This window comes from Callithrix jacchus, chromosome 15 (assembly GCF_049354715.1).
Source record: "Callithrix jacchus isolate 240 chromosome 15, calJac240_pri, whole genome shotgun sequence".
Classification (NCBI taxonomy): Eukaryota; Metazoa; Chordata; class Mammalia; order Primates; family Cebidae; genus Callithrix; species Callithrix jacchus.
The window spans coordinates 87,535,996-87,556,508 of NC_133516.1; the positions used below are offsets into that span (position 1 = coordinate 87,535,996).

Below are 20,513 nucleotides of genomic sequence, written 5' to 3' on the forward strand. Positions count from 1 at the left end.
TTACATGTGACCACTTTTGAATGTTTGCTAAAAGTCTTTTCAAAAAGGCTTTTGAACTTTGATCACTCATAACAAAGTCTTTTTCCTCTTCCCTGTTGAGTTGTCACTTGTTTTCCTATTTCCCACCTAAGTATGGGTCACAGGGCCTTTCCTGCCTCTGGCCATGAAGCACTGCTCAGAGAAGTTTTAGCATACACTTTTGTATATTAAAAAAAAACAACATGTAAGTGTGATTCTAAGACACCAGGATATGATAGTCCCCGGGTTTGGCTGTGAATCCCCATTACTTCCTTGCTACAATGCCAGCCTTATGAACAACAGTTTCATTTAAATCCTGAACATGTGTTTCAATCCACAATAACCTAGAACAATTCAATATCGTTGTTTTGTAATGGCTTCAAATTCGACATATCTGAAAGAAATTCACCAACTAATGATGGATTGCTCAATTGTCAATTCAGCCTTAATGACTAAAGGTTTTCACCAGAGTGTAACCTTTCACAGAGCTCTTAGCTGAGCCAAATGTTAATTGGGGAAAGTGTGTGTGTGTGTCTATATATATATGAATTACAAATATGTATATTTGGAAAATACTATGTAGCCAAAAATAATAAGTCTCCTAGAAGGAAGCCAAGAAAAGGTAGAATACAATACAGAGCACTGGTCTATGTAGTTCTTTAGTCTACAGTAAATTCATCCCATTTTAAATTAATCTGCTTTTTATTTTTGGTACCAACTGTGGTAGAAAGAATTTCTATATGATTCCTCATCCCATCCACATATCAGACTTTCTTTTTTTAGCTTTCAGTTATGCTTAAGGCTCTGCAATGATAGGATCCTTGCCTACCTCTGTAACTGTATTAAGAGTCATTATATGAATGTCCTAATTATATGAATGTTCTGTTCCCCAAACACCCTAACTGCTCTCTCTACCTCAGAGCTTTCATCTATGCTGATATTTCTGCCTGAATTTCTTATGCTGCATTCTCTTTGTCCTGTTAACATCTGTATCCCTCAGTCTTAGCTTAAATACCTATCTTTTCTTCAAAAGGTTTTCATTGGCTGCCTCTACCCGTAAAATCAAGTTAAGAGCATCACATTGCTTTTCAAATAGACTCTATTGTCTTGACCCTTATAGCATTATTCACAGTTTTAGTGTAATTATTAATCTTTTATTGTATGTTAAATGCACCACTAGATTATAATCAGTAAACTGTCAGGAACCATGGTTATTTTGATTTCCTTTGTATACAGGGTGTTACCCAGTTTCTAGTATTAGGTACTCTACTTTTTGAATGAATAAATACATGAATGGAAGAACACATTTCTTAAAACATTTTTTGACCATCAAAGGTCAGGTAGCTTGATAGAATATTATTCTTTTTTTTTTCTCATATCTACTTTCTGATAATGGAGGGAGAAAATGTTAGTCATAGTACAGTGCACCTTTTGACCTAAATCCCATAAAATGTATCCAGTCTATATAAATATAATATTCAAGGGATATTGACTCTTCTGGTCAGTAACCAGATTATATATTTCCATCTTTTCTGTCTTGTAATAAAGTGTTGATCATAGTCACCTGATCAGATTTGTGTGAACTACTGTGAAAAAAAATCTATCATACGCTAATATATAATTCCTTTTCTTCATCTCCCACTTGTTTTTACTCCAAAGAGTACACACAACCTTCAAAACTGCTCTTAATTCTTTTGTGAGCAGTGATAGATTCTTCCTGATTACAGTGATTTCTTCAAATCCAGTATGAAAAGATCATTTTCCTCTATGGAAAACATTGTAATTGTTCTATCAAAATTGGATAAACTCATTCCGTTTTACTAAGTAACTCCCCTGAGGAATACTGTAGTGTCTTATCAGCCAATTATTTTCATTTGTGTTACTAAACTTACCTGTTGTTGATGTCCTAATTCATGTCTCATAAGCATCCTGGAATTGTTTATGTAGGAATTCAATTGGCTGTTTCTTAAAAAAAAAAAAAAAAAAGAGGCTTAGCCTTATCCTTTATATTTGCCCTTTCTCTTTATCATTTCATATTTGCTAATGTTGGCAGTAAATTAGTCAGGCTGTATTCACTGGAACAGGATTCCACTCCTATCATCTCAAAGTGAGAAAAAGGCCTTAAGTAGAGGACATAAAGAATTTACTAGATTCAAAGTTTTTATTAATTCTAAACTGGATATTAATTGTAATCTTCCCTCTATGAAAAGCAGAGTTTTTAACTCCAAAAAAATGGTTTTATTTCAACTATGAAATTTGTAGTCCTTCCATAAATCAGCATTACTATTCTGCACATTTAAGAATGGAGATCCAACTCTATTGTGGCAGTCCTAGTTGTAGTAAACCAACAGCTAATATCTTGGACATATGAGTCCTCAGCAGAGCCATGTTTTACCTTCTTCCTAGGACACAGAATTGTATAACAAGTAAACAAATGACACAGAGGCAGTCACAACTATCCTCATTATTTCCTGCTCTCAGACCTCCAGGAATGTGTCCCAACACTTGTGGACTCTGTACTCAGATATGTTACGCTGTCAACAGTAGAAAAAAGGAATGAAAGAGTTAGCCAGAACCAGCAAAACTGGGGCTAAGGGAATTAACTGGGCAGTAGGGCTGGTCTTCAAAGAGAAGTATAAAATTGAACCTAGTTCAGCCTTATACTGATATTCAGAGGATTCTACCTAAGAAGACAGAGCACTATAGGAAGATTCTCTAGATAGTAGCTATACTTGTTGTTCGGCATAATTTTGTCTGTAATTAGGTTAGTCCAGTTTGAAAGTGGCCTAAAAGAAAGTTCAGTCCCCAGGATAAGCAAATGTACAGAAAAAAAAGAAAGAGGATTAGAGTACTGGGTCAATCATGAGGAGGTTAAACCAAGAATACAGTTCCTGCAAGAAGCTCGATTGCACACCAGACAGGAAGCAGAAACCATGCACATGGACTACTTACATATGTTGAACATTACTGGGCAAATTGCCCCTTACTGCAGAAGCAGGTGGCAAAGGGATTTGCTCAAGACACTAAAACTCAGCCTTGAGGCCACAGACCATTTTCAAACTATTCACTTATAAATTTGAACAGGTAAAGTACTGACAAATTTGGTTTCTCCTGGTTCCGGGAGTTGCAAAATTTAAACCTATAAGAAAAAGGTTGTTGGTGCTGGTGTTTGGACAAGACTGAGAAAAAGCAAACACTACGTAATATATATCCATAAGAAAAATGAGGGTTAAGGAACTAGGAGACACTTTAATGGTTTTAGAATAGGAATAATCATAGATTCTGTTCCATAAAAGTAGAATACATTCTTTCTGTGGCAGAGGTGTGTTGGGCGATTTTTTTTTAAATTGTACTTTAAGTTCTGGGGCACAGGTACAGAACATGCAGGTTTGTTACATAGGTACACATGTGCCATGGTGGTTGGCTGTATCCATCATCCCATCATCTACATTAGGTATTTCTCTTAATGGTATCTCACCCCTAGCCCTTCTTCCCCTGACAGTCCCCAGTGTTTGATGATTCCTTCCCTGTGTCCATGTGTTTTCATTGTTCAATTCCCAGTTATGAATGAGAACATGTTGTATTTGGTTCTCTGTTCTTGCATTAGTTTGCTGAGAATGATGATTTCCACCTTCATCCATGTCCTTGCAAAGGACATGAACTCATTTTTTATGGCTGCATAGTATTCCATGGTGTATATGTGCTTCATTTTCTTTATCCAGGCTATCATTGATGGGCATCTGGGTTGGTTCCAAGTCTTTGCTACTGTGAACAGTGTTGTAATAAACATACATGTGCATGTGTCTTTAAAATAGAACGATTTATAATTCTTTGGGTATATACCCAGTAATCCTATTAGAAATGGTATTTCTAGTTCCAGATCCTTGAGGAATCACCACACTGTGTTCCACAATGGTTGAACTAATTTACACTCCCACCAAAAATGCAAAAGCGTTCCTATTTCTCCACATCATCTCCAGCATCTGTTGTCTCCTGACTTTTTAATGATTGTCATTCTAACTGGTGTGGGATGTATCTCAATGTGGTTTTAATTTGCTTTTCTCAAATGACCAGTGATAATGAGCTTTTTTTCATATGTTTGTTGGCTGCATAAATGTTTCCTTTTGAGAAGTATCTGTTCATATTCTTCACCCACTTTTTGATGGGGTTGTTTTCTTCCTGTAAATTTGTTTACGTTTTTGTAGATTCTGGATACTAGCCCTTTGTCAGATGAGAAGACTGCAAAAATTTTCTTCCATTCTGTAGGCTGCCTGTTAACTTTGCTGATAGTTTCTTTTGCTGCATGAAAACTCTTTAATTAGATCCCATTTGTCTATTTTGGCTTTTGTTGCCATTGCTTTTGGTATTTTAGTCATGAACATTTTTGCACATGCCTATGTCCTGAAAGGTACTGCCTGGGTCTTCTTTTAGGGTTTTTATGGTTTTAGGTCTTATATTTAAATCTTTAATAGATCTTGAGTTAATTTTTGTATAAGGTGTAAAGAAAGGATCCAGTTTCAGCTTCCTGCATATGGCTAGCCAGCTCCCAACACTTTTATTAAATATAGAATTTTTTCCCCATTGCTTGTTTTTGTCAGGTTTCTCAAAGACCGGATGGTTGTAGGTGTGTGGTGTTATTTCTGAGGCCTCTGTTCTGTTCCATTGGTCTATATATTTGTTTTGGAACCAGTACCATGCTGTTTTTGTTACTGTAGCCTTGTAGTACAGTTTGAAGTCAGCATGATGCCTCCAGCTTTTTTTTTTTTTTTTTTTTTTTTTTGCTTAGAATTGTCTTGGCTATGTTGGCTCTTTCTTGGTTCCATATGAAATTTAAGGTTTTTTTTTTTTTTTTTTTTTTTTTTTTTCAATTCTGTGAGGAAAGTGAATGACAGCTTGGTAGGAATAGCATTGAATATATAGATTACTTGGGCAGTATGCCCATTTTCACAATATTGATTCTTCCTAACCATGAGCGTGGAATGTTTTTCCATTTGTTTGTGTGTGACCACCCTTATTTCCTTGAGCAGTGGATTGTAGTTCTCCTCGAGGAGGTCCTTCACATCCCTTGTAAGTTGTATTACTAAGTATTTAATTCTCTTTGTAGCAATTGTGAATTCAGTCATGATTTGGCTCTCTGTATGTTATTGGTGTATAGAAATGCTTATAATTTTGCACAATGAGTTTTTATCCTAAGACTTTGCTGAAGTTGCTTATCGGTGTAAGGAGATTTTAGGCTGAGACAATGGGGTCTTCTAAATATACAATCATGTTGTCTCCAAAGAGAGAAAATTTGACTTCCTCTTTACCTATATGAATATCCTTTATTTCCTTCTCTTGTCTGATTGCCCTGGCCAGAACTTCCAATACTATGTTGAATGGAAGTAGTGAGAGGGCATCTTTGTCTTGTGCTGGTTTTCAAAGGGAATGCTTCCAGTTTTTGCCCATTCAGTATGATATTGGCTGTGGGTTTGTCATAAATAGCTCTTACTATTTTGAGATATGATCCGCTGATACCTAGTTTATTGAAAGTTTTTAGCATAAAGGGCTGTTGAATTTTGTTGAAGGCCTTCTCTACATGTATTCAGATAATCATGTGGTTTTTGTCTTTGGTTCTGTTTATGTCATGGATTATGTTTATTGATTTGCATACATTGAACCAGCCTTGCATCCCAGGGATAAAGCTGACTTGATCGTGATGGATAAGCTTTTTGTTGTGCTGTAGATTTGGTTTGCCTGTATCTCATTAAGGATTTTCACATCGATGTTCATCATGGATATTGGCCTGAAACATTCCTTTTCGGTTGTGTCTCTGCCAGGTTTTGGTATCAGGATGATGTTGGCATCATAAAAGAGTTAGGGAGGATTCCCTCTTTTCCTATTGTTTGGAATAGTTTCATAAGGAATATTACCAGTTCCTGTTTGTACCTCTCATAGAATTTGGCTATGAAACCATCAGGTCCTGGACTTTTTTGATTGGTAGGCTATTAATTGCTGCCTCAATTTCAGATCTTGTTATTGGTCTATTCAGGGATTCAACTTCTTCCTGGTTTAGTTTTGAGTAAGTAAAAGTGTCCAGGAATTTATCCATTTCTTCTAGATTTTCAGTTTTATTTGTATAGAGGTGTTTATAGTATTCTCTGATGGTAGTTTGTATTTCTGAGATTGGAGGTGATGTTGCCTTTACCATTTTTTATTGCATCTCTTTGATTTTTTTCTCTTTTCTTCTTTATTAGTCTGGCTACTGGTCTATCTACTATGTTGATCTTCTGAAAAACCAGCTCCTGGATTCACTGAATTTTTAAAAAAGTTTTATTGTGTTTCTATGTCCTTCAGTTCTGTTCTGATCTTAGTTATTCCTTGTTTTCTGCTGGCTTTGGAAATTGTTCTTGCTTCTCTAATTATTTTGACTTTAGGGTGTCTATGTTAGATCTTTCCTGCTTTCTCTTTTGGGCATTTAGCACTATAAATTTCCCTCTACACGCTGCTTTAAATGTGTCCTGGAGATTCTGGTATGTTGTCTTTGTTCTCATTGGTTTCAAAGAACATCTTTATTTCTGCCTTCATTTCATTAATTATCCAGTTGTTATTTAGGAGCAGGTTGTTCAGTTTCCATGTAATTATGCAGTTTTGAGTCAGTTTCTTAATCCTGAGTTCTAATTTGATTACACTGTGGTCTGAGAGACTGTTTTTTATGATTTCCATTCTTTTGCATTTGCTGAGGAGTGTCTTCAATTATGTGGTCAATTTTAGAATGGGTGTGATGTGGTGATGAGAAGAATGTATATTCTGTTGATTTGGCATGGAGGGTTCTGTAGATGTCTATTGGGTCCGCTTGGTACAGAGCTGAGTTTAAGTCCTTGATATCCTTGTTAATTTTCCATTTTGTTGATCTGTGTGATACTGACAGTGACGTGTTAAAGTGTCCCACCATTATTGTGTGGGAGTCTAAGTCTCTTTGTACGTCTCTAAGAACTTGCTTTATGAATCTGGGTGCTCCTGCATTGAGTGCATATATATTTAGGATAGTTAGCTCTTCTGGTTGCATTGATCCCTTTACCATTATGTAATGCCCTTCTTTGTCTCTTTTGATCTTTGATGGTTTAAAGTCTGTTTTATCAGAGACTAGGATTGCAACCCCTGATTTTTTTTCGCTTTCCATTTGCTTCGTGAATATTCCTCCACCCCTTTATTTTGAGCCTATGTGTGTCTTTGCACATGAGATCGGTCTCACAGAACACACGAATGGGTCTTAACTCTTTATCCAATTTGCCAGTCTGTGTCTTTTAATTGGGCATTTAGCCCATTTATATTTAAGGTTAATATTGTTATGTGTGAATTTGATTCTGCCATTATGATGCTAACTGGTTATTTTGCCCGTGAGTTGATGCAGTTTCCTCCTAGCATCAATGGTCTTTACAATTTGGTACATTTTTTTTCAGTGGCTGGTACCAGTTATTCCTTTCCAGGTAGCATACTTCCTTCAGGAGCTCTTATAGGGCAGGCCTGGTAGTGACAAAATCTCTCAGCATTTGGTTGTCTGTAGAGGATTTTATTTCTCCTTCACCTATGAAGCTTAGTTTGGCTGGATATGAAATTCTGAGTTGAAAATTCTTTTCTTTAAGAATGTTGAATATTGCCCCCTCCTCTCTTCTGGCTTGTAGGGTTTTTGTCAAGTGATCTGCTGTTAGTATGATAGGCTTCCCTTTGTGGGTAACCCAACCTTTCTCTCTGGCTGCCTTAGCATTTTTTCCTTCATTTCAACCTTGCTGAATTTGATGATTATGTGTCTTGGGGTTGCTCTTCTTGAGGAGTAACTTTGTGGTCTTCTCTATATTTCATGAATTTCAATGTTGGCCTGCCTTGCTAGGTTGGTGAAGTTCTCCTGGATAATATCCTGAAGAGTGTTTTCCAACTTGGTTTCATTCTCCCCTTTACTTTCACTTATACTGATCCAACGTAGATTTTGTCTTTTCATGTACTCCCATGTTTCTTGGAGGCTTTTTTCATTTCTTTTCACTCTTTTGTCTCTAATCTTGTCTTCTTGCCTTATTTCATTGAGTTGATCTTCAATCTCTGATATCCTTTTTTTCTCTTGATCTATTCAGCTATAGAAACTTGTGTATTTTTCAAGGCGTTTTCATGCTGTGGTTTTCATCTCCATCAGGTCTTTTATGTTCTTTTCTAAACTGATTATTCTAGTTAGCATTTCATCTAACCTTTTTTCAAAGGTTTAGCTGCCTTGCATTGGGTTAGAACATGCTCCTTTAGCTGAGAGAAGTTTGTTATTACCCACCTTCTGCAGGTTGCTTCTGTCAATTCATCAAACTCATTTTCTGTCCATTTCCTATCCCTTGCTGATAAGGAGCTGTGATCTCTTAAAGGAGAAGAGGCATTCTGGTTTTTTGAGTTTTAAACCTTTTTGTGCTGGTTTCTTCCAATCTTCGTGATTTTATCTTCCTTTGGTCTTTGAGATTGGTGACCTTTGGATGGGGTCTCTGAGTGGACGCCCTTTTTGTTGATGTTGATAGTATTCCTGTTTGTTAGTTTTCCTTCTAATAGTCAGGCTTCTCTGCTGCAGGTCTGCTGGAGTTTGCTGGAGGTCCTTCCAGACCCTGCTTGCCTGGGAATCACCAGTAGAGACTGCAGAACAGCAAAGATTGCTGCCTGTTTCTTCCTCTGGTAGTTTCATCCTAGAGGGGTACCCACCAGATGCCAGCTAGGGCTCTCTTGTATGAGGTGTTTGTTGGCCCCAACTGGGAGGTGTCTCCAAGTCAGGATACATAGGGGTGAGGGAGCCACTTGAGGAGGCAGTTTGTCCCTTACCAGAACTTGAATGTTGTGTTGGGAAATCCAGTGCTATCTTTAGAGCTGCCAGGCAGGGACATTTAGGTCTGCTGAAGCTGTACCCACTGCTGACCCTTTTCCTAGGTGTTCTGTTCTAGAAGGTGAAACTTCATTTGTAATTCCTTGTTAGGCTGCTGCCTTTTATCAAAGATGCCCTGCACAGTGAGGACATCTAGTGAGGCAGTGCATGCAGCTGCTGAACTGTGTTGCGCTCTGCTCAGTTTGGATTTCCAGGCAGCTCTGCTTATTCTGTGGGATTAAAACTGCCTACTCAAAGCTCAGAAATGGCAAATGCCCCTCCCCTCACTGAACTCAAATGACCCAGGCTGAGCTGAGACTGCTGTGCTGGCTTTGAGAATTTCAAACCAGTGGATCTTAGCTTGTTAATCTCCATTGGGGTGGAACCTGCCGAGTCAGACCCTTGGCTCCCTGGCTTCAGTCTCCTTTCCAGGGGAGTGAACAGTTCTGTCTCAGTGGCATCCCAGGTGCCACTGGGGTATGAAAAAAAAACTGCTGTGGTGAGCTCAGTTTCTGCCTAAACGACTGCCCAGCTTTGTGCTGAAAACCAAGGGTCCTGGTGGTTGTGTAGGTACCAGAGGTAATCTCCTGGTGTGCAGATTGTGAGAACCGTGAAAAAAGTACAGTAACTGGGCCAGCGTGTAGGAAGCAGTCCCTAATGACTTCCCTTGGCTAGGAGAGGGAGTTCCCCAGCCCTTTGCACTTCCTGAGTAAGGCAACATCCCATCCTGCTTTGGCTCACCCTCCTTGGGCTGCAGCCACTGTGACAATGAGATGAACCAGGTACCTCAATTGGAAATGTGGAAATCACCCGCCTTCTGTGTCAATCTCACTGGGAGCTGCACACCAGAGCTCTTCTTATTCAGCCATCTTCCCCAGGAGACAAGAGTGTTTATTATTATTTTTTTTTAATCTCATTTTTATTTCTTTGTCCTTGTGAGTACACTCACATCATTATTTTTAGTCATAAGATTTACAAGCCACAATCATAAAGGTTTTGTGAATATGTTGTGCCATTCTCCTTCTGAGCGAAGAGGGCTAAAAATGAATAATAAGCAATTTATTTGGTTGACTGATATATTGCAAGATATCGACATTTTTTTTCTTCCTAAAGCTACACAAACAATCCATAACAACTCTCTACAGTAACAGCAACACATCACCTGCTCGCTGCCTGCCTTAGCATCTCTCTACTACTCTTAGCTAGGGTCATTTGAAGGCCACTTACATGCCTTCATATATGGAAGTGAAGGTTGGAAAAAATAAGAAGCTTAGATGATAGCCATTCTACCCAATCTACCTTACTGCTATTCTTGCTCTAAGTTTATGGGGAAGAGCCTTGAAATTCAAAATTAAAGGTAATATCACATATCAATGACTAGTGGTGTAAATGGTTAGTAGTATAAGAAGTTAGTAGTGAAAACCTAGGTCTTGTCTCCTGTGACCAATCCTCACTTCCTGCCAGAGTCCCAGTGACTGGGTCCGTCATATTTACTATGCCTAATTCATTGTACATTCTTCATTCAATAATTTAAGAACTATTGACATTAACTTTGTGACAGGCATTATTCTAGGTAGTAGGAATACAACAGTAAGTAAAACAGAGAAAAATCTCTGCTCTTAGGACTTTCATTCCAGTTGAAGAGGTATCAGGGAGACCAGCAGATGTGGAGCAAGGTGTGCCAGGAGGAAAGCAGAACAAGATGGTGTATTTCTTTACAAGAAGTAAAGAAGTTTGGTAAAGCAATGATTACTTAAGCTCTGCAAATCATAGTAGGGAGTCTGGATTTTATTTTCAGTGGGATAGGAAGCTACTCAACAGCTTTGAGTATAAAAGTAACATGATCTTGTTTACATTTTAAATGAATTTCTAAGGCTGCCATGTGGAAGACTAGAGTGGGAGCAAAAAGTAGAACTAGAAGGCTTTTGTAGTTGTCTAAGGTAGACATGACAATTGTTTAGACTAGGACAAGGCAGTTGAAATGGCAAGTGGCTGATTTTTGCTAGACGGTTAAGGCAGAACTGATAGAACTTGCTAATGGATTGAACTTAGGGAGGGGAAAAGAGAAGTCAAGGATGATTCTTAGGTTTTTTACTTGAGCAACTGCGTAAAAAGAGTGCCATTTGTTATAGAAACGTCAAGTTTGGAAGGTTCAATTTTGGATCTGAGATATGTTAAGTGTGAGATGCCTATTGGACATTCAAATGGACGTAACAAATTGGAAGTTGGATAGAGCCAGGAAGATGAGGAAAAAGATCATGCTGGAGAAAGACATTTGTGAGTCACCAGTGGATTTATGTAAACTTTTAAGGAAATATATTTATTTGTTATGTTCTGAAGAGAGAATTTATTCCCCTGTGATACAAATATGGTATATTTCTTTGCATTTAAGTCTCATAACACATCCTATATAGATTATATTATTTTGATTGAGAGCAACAGCCAAAAAGAAAGACAAAAAAGGAAAAAGGACATTTATTAAAAGTAATCTTTCAGTTTTCGCACTGAATGAAAGAAAAAGTTAAAAACCTCAACTCAGGATAGGTAACAACCAAGGCCTTACCAGAGGCTTTAGTGGTAAGAGTTTGAGAAACTGACATTAATAATATTCAGCTCCAAAGACTTCAAGTCTGCCCAAGTCATGGTGATGCCATAAAAAACCAGGTGAAGCACCGTCTGTCCTTCATCTATTAAGCAAAGGAATAGAAATAATTCCTTGCTACTCAATGTGTGGTCCTTCGATGGACCAACAGCTTGTTTGGAATGCAGAATCTCAGATTGTACACTCTGGAAAAGATCCCCAAGTGATTTACATGCACATTAAAGTTTGAAAAACATAGCCAGGTGCAGTGGCTCACACCTGTAATCCCAGTACTTTGGCAAACTGAGACAGGAGTCTCAATTGAGCCCTGGATTTCAAAACCAGCCTGGGCAACATGGCAAGACCCAGTCGCTACAAAAGAATTGAAATATTAGCCAGGCATGGTGGTTCATACCTTTGGTCCCACCTACTCAGGAGACTGAGGCAGAAGGATTGCTTAGGCCCAGGAGGTGGAGGCTGCAATGAGACAAGATCGTGTCACTGCACTCCAGCCTGAGGGACAGAAAGAGTAAGACCTGTCTCAAAAATAAATAAATTTAAAAACAAAGCCTGAGAAATTAATAACTAAATGGTTTTCCAGCCATAAAACCCTCTGATTGTCTGAATTGGGGAGGTATTTTCATGCCTCAGTGCATCAGCTACATTATGGAAGCCTGTTTGGATTTCTTCCCATAAAGTTTATTTAAATAAGAATTATAAGCAGTATTGTATCAAATGATCACAAAATGTTAAATTGTTTACTTAGCATATACCTTGGTTATAATAATAAACTATAGCAACATATAGACTTCTTGCATATCTGATGACCTTTCTTTCAAGAAAGTCCATAGTTGCTTTTGAAGGAAACCTACTCTGGTGACTGACATATTTATTGTAATTCATTTAGTCGTTTAAGATTCATATTTTTGGTAGTCTGATTATGTCAAATTGCTCTAAAGTCATCTTTTATTTGTACTACACAGCTGCTTTCACTGATCAGAATTTACATTTGCAGCACTCTCTTTTTCATATTCTCTTCCTCACTTTTATGACCAGGTTCTTGGGAATTCACACTATCTACCCATTATTATAAAATATTAAGAATTAGAAAAAAAATCTATAAATATTAATGCCATTGTTTGAGGAAAATGAGTGCCAGTTTTTATTTGATGGAAGTAAACATTGGCAGCTCATTAAAATTTTGGCTCAGAATTGTGGTCCAGGAAACCAATAGATCTTGAAATGGAATGCAGACCTGCCTATGAACTCATAATACCCGTACATAACTTCCATGATTACTTAAATAAGCTTGTCTAAAGAATCCTCCTAGAAATATGTCCAGTAGATATGCTTTAAGGGAAATCTGTCAACTTTTTAAAGTAAATTAGATATTATAATTACCCATTAACATCATTTCTTGAAAGTGGCCCTTGAACTCCTTATATTAGAATCACCTTAGAAGCTTATTAACATATAGATTCTATGCCCATTCCAGACCAACCAAATTCACCCTATACTAAGGTGAGGTCCAGGAATCTGCATTTAAAAACAGTTCCTTAGGTAAGTCTTATGCACACTAAAGTTATAGAATCACTGTATTAAACATTACATTTCAAGTTTAGTTTTCCACTGACAATAGTGTCAATTTCCAACGACTGAACAAAGTGTTCATCTTTATTGTTTCACGTTGTATTTGCTCAGACTCTCTGAGCTTCACATGGGAATGACATTTTGACGAGTATATGGCTTTTTTTCTACTTTTCCAAAGGCTTTAAACAAATATTGTTCTTGACAACTCATTAAGACAATATATACCAAGGCATAACATTTCCAGAACACCTAAGAAAATTGCCTTAGGATGGGGAATCCATTTTTATAGAGCATCACAGATCCCTCACATGTGGGGATGGGGGAAGGTAAAGGAAAACTATGAAAAGTGCTCAATTTAATATAATATTTCAAAATAAAAAATGCATCTCCTTTAAAAGAACAGAAAATTTTTGAAAATTGATGCAACTATATTATTTTTCATAATACTTGCTTATTAACTCCATAATAGAAAGAAGATGGAAGTTCTTTCAGTATCCCCATATAAAACAATATGGATATCTCTATAGTGGCTCTAGAGTGCTTACCACATAGTACATGTGGAAAATACATATTATTTAAATGAATAAATGGCATATACAATATGTGCATTGTATAGGTTTTTGTAATCTGATTTCTTTCCTTTATCAATAGACTATATAATTTTTCCATAACAATAGATTGTAATATTCTATTATATGGATGTACCACAATTCACTTAACCAATTATCTGCAGGTAAACATTTGCTTTTCATTTTATACTACTAAGGCAATTCTAAAATAAACAGTTGTACAATTATCTGGTTATTTTGGGGGAAAATTCCTAAAGAAGAATTGCAGAGTCAAAGCTAATCTATATTTAAAATTTTGATTCATGTTGTCCTCTTGAAATGTTGTTCAATGCCATTACAATGCATAACTCACTATTGTCCCACGATATGTATTTTTATCAGTCTAATACCAACAAATGTAACTTCATTATTTTACTCACATGTTTAATTTCTAGTAACAACATGTCTTTTTTTTTAATATTTATTATCCCACTTGTAATTTTTTAATGAATTTTCTTTTATGATCTTTTACTCTTTCTAATTAAATCAAACTGGAAACTACTTTAACACTTTTTTCAAAGCTCACTTATTTCTTATTTATTTTTTAATGGACAAGTAGAAATTGTATATATTCATGATGTATAACATAATGCTTTGATACATAAAACAGGAAACTTTAAATTTTAATTAGTAAATATAACACTACAGCAAAACTTCAATGTTATAAACACAAAGTAAGGAAGACATAGATAACTGAAATAAAAGAAAATTGAAAAAGACATATATATAATGCGACAGAGATAGGGAAAGACAGTGATAGAGGGAAGAAAAAGTCACATAAGCAGAGAAACACATCAAAATGGACATAGAAATCGAGAACACAAAACACATATACATCTACACAGGAAGAGAGAGAAGCAGACATAAAGACACAGAGAAATATTCACTGATAAAGGCACAAACAGGATCGAAATAAACAGATATACCAAAATAAAAATAGATTGAGCACAGATGAAAAAGCACACATACAAGCACCCAGGAAATGACACATAGTCAGATGTATACCCAGTTTCATAGAGTGAGAAAGTCACATTTTTAAAATACAGCACAAATACATAAAAGAAATAATACCAAAGAGAGATGCAAGAAAAGATGTGCAGAAAAACTTAGCAAATTGGGGATAAAGAACTCGAGAGAGGACATCTTTCATAAATTAAGATCCTTAAAATATGGTTTTTAAAAATATATGTACTAAGGATTTTTTGTTATGTGGCACTATCACCCCCAGAAGTGAAAGTTAAGGTAATATTTCTTGCTCTTCCTCTTCAGATCAGATAAACCAAAATCAAGACTCAACTATAATCACAGACCTAAATTTCCCTCTTTATTCTGGAAAAAATGCTAAAAAAAAAAGAGCCCTATTAATAAATTACTCAACTCCCACACACACACAAAAAAAGTTTGATTTGACTAGTCAACATACATGCACTAATAATTTATCTATTTTCTTTTTTATTTAGACATAGTCATGGAATATGAAAAATAACTTTTAAAAATGTGTAAGCCCTATATAGAGAAACACAGGTCTCACTAAAGCTGTATCTATCACTAAATACTAATGCCAAATTGATGCTAACAAATTTATTCATTTCTGAATTGCCATTGGGAAGAAAAGAAGGGGAAAACTGAGACAGCAGCTAATTTAACTTACATTCCCACCAACCGTGTATTAGAGTTTTATTTTCTCTTCAGTTTCATCAGCATGTGTTTTTTGACTTTTTAACAATACCCATTTTAACTGGTATGAGATGCTTGGAAAGCAGTCTGGAGATTTGTCAGGGCTATCTTAGACCTATTAGTGGGTATACACACAAAAGAAAGTAAATAATTCTGCCAAAAAGACACATGCGTTCATCTGTTCATTGCTGTGCTATTCACAATACCAAAAACACGAAGTCAACCCAGGTGCCCATCAATGATAGATTGGATAAAGAAAATATGGTGCATATATGCCATAAAATACCATACAGCCATAAAAAATAATGAAATTATGTCTTCTGTAGCAACATGGATAGGGCTGGTGACCATCATTCTAAGCAAATAAATGCAGGAAGAGAAAACCAAATACCACATGTTCTCACTTATAAATGGGACACAATATGGGAACAAGAGATACTGTGTGCTTGGGAGGTTAAAAAAGTACCTATCATGTACTGTGCTCACTACCAGGGTGACAGGATCTGTAATCCAAACTCAGCATCACAAAATATTACCATATAATGAATCTGCACATATATCCCTTGTATCTAAGATACAAGTTCAAAGTTTTTTGAAAAAGTGAATACTAAAAAAAAGAAGCAAAATAGCAAGTGAAAATCAAGCATCTGACAAGATTACAGTAAAGTTAATCTAATTTGTTTCAGTTCAAGTCTCTGAGAAGGAAGAAAGTTCAAAAACCTCTGGTTGTTATAGCCACCTTACTATTGAGTATCAACAGTGTGGAAATTCTGTCAAACACTCATCAATCAACTATTATGAATGGTTAAAAACAAAAAGGTAACTAGAAAAATAATTGATTCAGCCTTACCATACAAGACACTGCCAAAGTATTGCAAAGATGCATAAATATTTTGAAATATGTTTAAATAATGTGTCCTGACTGCCAGTAAAATTTTTCCAAGCAAATGTTATTAAAAAATGTTTGGGCTATCCACAAATGTTTTCACAAGCATTCCTACCAGGCAACTACTGAAACCTCAGAAAAAACTCTGGCCAACAGAAGAACTCTTAAGAAAGAAGTACTGAATAGAAGGTGATCTAAGGAAATGTAGACAGGAATATGTGAGCTATTAAGATGGTCCAGAAATAAATGCATGTTTCATGAAAGCTTTTGAAACATATAGTCCTGGCTAAAAATTAAAAAATAAAATATATTTAGACAGTGACGATACACTCAACAAAAATGTTTGTTTGTTGATCCTAACATTTTATTTTGTATGTACTTGCCAGAGCAGGAATTGATCAAAACAAGATAAATGCAAACATCTCACAGAAAGAAAAATTACAGTAAATTTGTAAGTTTTAAGGAGGAGAAAATTTGCTTCCTGAACATAAAGCAAAATTTAGATATTTCTTGCTTATTCAAGGTAATAACAATTTTACCAGCATAAGACCAGAAGCACAAAAGTTTTAAAATATCAATTATATTATACATTACTATAGATTTTACATTCACAAGATGCTGCATAATTCCTTCAATTAACTCACATTTCTCTGAGACAAGCTGGTAAGAAATATTATTATCCCCATTTTGCAGATGAAATTATATTTGCTGGATAAGTCTGTTTTTATTCTTTTACATTACATTTGCCTCTCAGCATTATAAAATATACCTTTAAAACACTATTTTTAGAGAAAAACCTTTATGGTATACAATATTGACAAATATAAGGAAACCTGTATGATAAAGGAAAAAATTAGGAATTGTAGGAAAATATAAAAGCTTATTTATTCATACATTTCTTTAATTGTAATTGTTAGAATACCTTCTGTCTATACTTTATTTTCATCCTATATCATAATCATCATCATAAGTCCTACAATATAGAAAGCCCTATTCATTTTTCCAATTTTCTTTCTTAATTTATTGATATAAACTGGACCCAAATCATAAATGTTATATACAAGTTCACACTTAAAGAATTTTCTTTCACTTGTCTTGCCTAAGTTTTCTGGTCTCCCTTCACTTCTCTTTTACTCCCCCACCAAGACCTCTTAAATGCAGTCAGTTCACAGGTTCTGGCATTAGTTTGTACTTCTACGCCAACTATTTTGCTGACTCCCGACACTTACTTGCTGGGCCTCATCCCCCACCTGTCCCCCTCAGAAAAGAAAAGGAATAAATGAAAGTAAAATGAAAACATTTATTTTTTATTCTTAATTGATCTTATATAACAGTTTGTTCAAAATAAGAATATCAATAATGTATTCAGGTGTGTAATTATGCATGCTTACATATAAGTGAAATGAATGATACAAAAGTGATATAAGGGATTAAAGGGAAGAATTAGGATTATTTTTTATTACAAGGTATATACACTATGTGTGAAATTATATAGTGTGATGAAAAGTAGACTTAGATTAGTTATATATGTAGATCATAAACTCTGGGGTTACCCTTAAAATTTTTTTAAAGAAATATATCTAATAGGTTAAGAAATAACCATCATGCACTTTGAAATTTAGGACTGGAGCCAGGAGACAAGTGGGGCCAGAAATAAAGGTATGCTGCTTTTCCTCTCAACCTACTATGGATGACCTTTTAGTGGGATCAGTAGAAGGCGTTTTTTTCTCCTATAAACAAAGGCGCTAGGAAGTCTTGATCTGTCACCTAGCTTGGAATTCAACGACACGATCTTGGCTCACTGTAGCCTCCATCGTCACCTCCTGGGGTTCAAGCAATTCTCCTGTCTAGCCTCCTAAGTAGCTGGGACTACAAGAGTGCACCACCATGATGGGCTAATTTTTGGTATTTTTAGTAGAGATGGGGTTTCCCCATGTTGCCCATGGAGGGTCTTAACTCCTGGACTCAAACAATCTACCCACCTTAGCCTCCCAAAGTGCTGAGATTATAGGCGTGAGTCACCACACCTGACTAAATGTACCATAATGATGTAAGATATTAATAATAAAGAAAAATGAGCCAGGTGCGGTGGCTCACACCTGTAATCCCAGCTCTTTGGGAGACAGAGGTGGGCAAATCACCTGAGGTCAGGAGAGTGAGACCAAACGTCAATATAGTGAAGCCTTACTTCTACTAAAAAATACAAAAAAAATTAGGTGGGCATGGTGGTGCATGCTTCTAATCCTAGCTACTTTGGAGGCTGAGGCAGGAGAATCACTTGAACCCAAGAGACCGAGGTTGCAGTGAGCTGAGATTGTGCCATTGCACTCCAGTCTAGGAGACGGAGCAAGACCCTGTATCAAAAACAGAAAACAAACAACAACAAAATATTATGATATATTTGTCACAATTAATGAACCAATACTAATATATTATCATTGACTGAAGTCAATACTTTATTCAGATTTCCTTAGTTTCTACTTCTTGTCTTTTTTTCTGTCCCAAGATCACATCCAGGATACCACATTATATTCAGTAGTCATGTCTCCTTAGGCTTCTCTTCGTTGTGATGGTTTCTCAAACTGTCCTTGGTTTTGATGACCTTGGTAATTTTGAAGATTACTGATCAGGTATTTTGCACAATTTTTCTTGATTGATATTTTTCTATTTTCCTTTTAACAATTAGATGGGGGTAATATTTTTTGGAAGGAAGACCACAGAAGAAATATGGTATTACCACATCACATCAAGGCTACTTACTATCAAATGTGGTTCATCACCATTGATGTTAACCTCAATCACCTGGCTTAAGGTGGTATTTGTCAGGTTTCTCCACTGTCAAGTTACATTTTTGGTCTCTTTTTCTAACACTCTAGCTTTTGGAAGAGTTTTCTCTTACATTTTTAAATGAATATTTTCTATATAAGTGAACCATATTGAGTTTAGTATTTACATATTATTTAAAGTAACACTAAATTATAAAGAGTAGACAAACAGTTGCCAATTACAAAATATAAATGAAAAATTAGAGTACTATCATTAGTAATGCACAAGAAAATATCTTTTTTCAATCTAGTTTAAAAAAAACTTGCTTTGCTGTGGCTTAGCAGTATTACTATAATTAATATGTAGAAATAATAAATTTATGGCCCTAATATTTTTAAATTTCATAAAATAATAATAGACATTCAGAGCAATACCAGGTTATGATTAAAGAAAGCTGCACTGATTAAAATATGATTTGTTTAGAAGTACTGGTGTATGGTAAGAAATATCCTATCCAACTCTACCTATTCTGGTAGATTATTTCACTCTTCGCTAAATATTTTAGTTACTCTATTTGTTAAATATTGCTGCGTAAGAAATCACCCCCACAATTTACTGGTTAAAGCATTAAGCATTAATTATCTCACAGTTTCCATGGGTCATGAATGTGGACATGGCCTAAGTGGGTCCTCAGCTTCATGATCTCTCACAAGGTCACAATCACGGTGTCAACCAGTTATTGCCATTTCATGCTTCAATGAGAAAGAATCTTCTTCCAAGCTCACTCTGGTTGTTTGCAGGCTTCGGTTCCTCGTGGGCTATTGAACTCAATAGGAGAGCCTCAGTTCCTTGCTGGGAATCAGCTGGGGTCCACCTTCAGTTCCTAGCCATATGAGTTTCTTCAAAATGGTAGCTTACTTCATCAATGTGAGCAACCCAAAAAGTCAAGATAGAATGAGAGAGTACCCACAAGAAAGAAAAAGCTAGTAAGACTCAAGTAGTAGTCTTTTCTAACTTAATTACAAAATTGACAGCCCATCATTTTTACTGAATTCTATCTATTCTGGAAGAGGGTGATTAAGTCCACACCAACTCAAGGGAAAGGGACCACACAGAGGTGTGACATTGGAAGCTATGTCATAAACTGCCTACCACATTATCCCTGTGATGTTCTTTCCTATGGGAGGATTCTATATTTCTATCTATTGAACAAAGGAATGACTATGTGACTTGCTTTAAGCTCATGAACTCTGGACAAAAATAACACATTTTATAATGTTTTAAGGTATTCAAAAGCTTATACTACAAAAATTACCTCAGAAAGGTTGAGACTTCTAGAATAGTGGAGTGAAGAGTTGGCAAATCTTCTTCCCAAAAAGAAAAAATAAAATAATGCACTTGAAATAAACAAACAAAGAAACCTCCCAAATGTCAAAATCAACCAGAGGCATACAAATAACTTAAAAACTTATATTTAAGAAAACTACTGAACCTTGCGTAAGAATGGTATTACTTAATGGCATT

General features: G+C 35.9%; 1 protein-coding gene across 37 annotated transcripts in view; it reads right to left on the reverse strand.

Moving 5' to 3' along the window:
- The window catches only part of LOC128929808 (uncharacterized), a 399,873-nt gene that overhangs the window by 356,556 nt on the left and 22,804 nt on the right, over positions 1-20,513 (reverse strand). For 17 of the 37 annotated variants that reach the window (XR_013527637.1, XR_013527633.1, XR_013527629.1 and 14 more), the window contains 3 exons: positions 20,305-20,356; positions 11,878-11,939; positions 1,911-1,983 (listed from right to left, as the gene is read on the reverse strand). The exons of 4 other annotated variants lie outside the window; for them this stretch is intronic. Coding sequence is in view for 5 of the 33 variants with exons in the window: in XM_078352129.1 (XP_078208255.1) it covers positions 1,911-1,983; positions 11,878-11,939; positions 20,305-20,356 (187 nt within the window). In the remaining 28 variants the exon portion in view is untranslated. Of the gene's footprint in view, positions 1-1,910; positions 1,984-11,877; positions 11,976-16,565; positions 18,826-19,636; positions 19,907-20,304; positions 20,357-20,513 lie in introns of those variants that run through there. 16 more of the 37 variants (XR_013527645.1, XR_013527636.1, XM_078352133.1 and 13 more) reach the window with 10 other exon arrangements.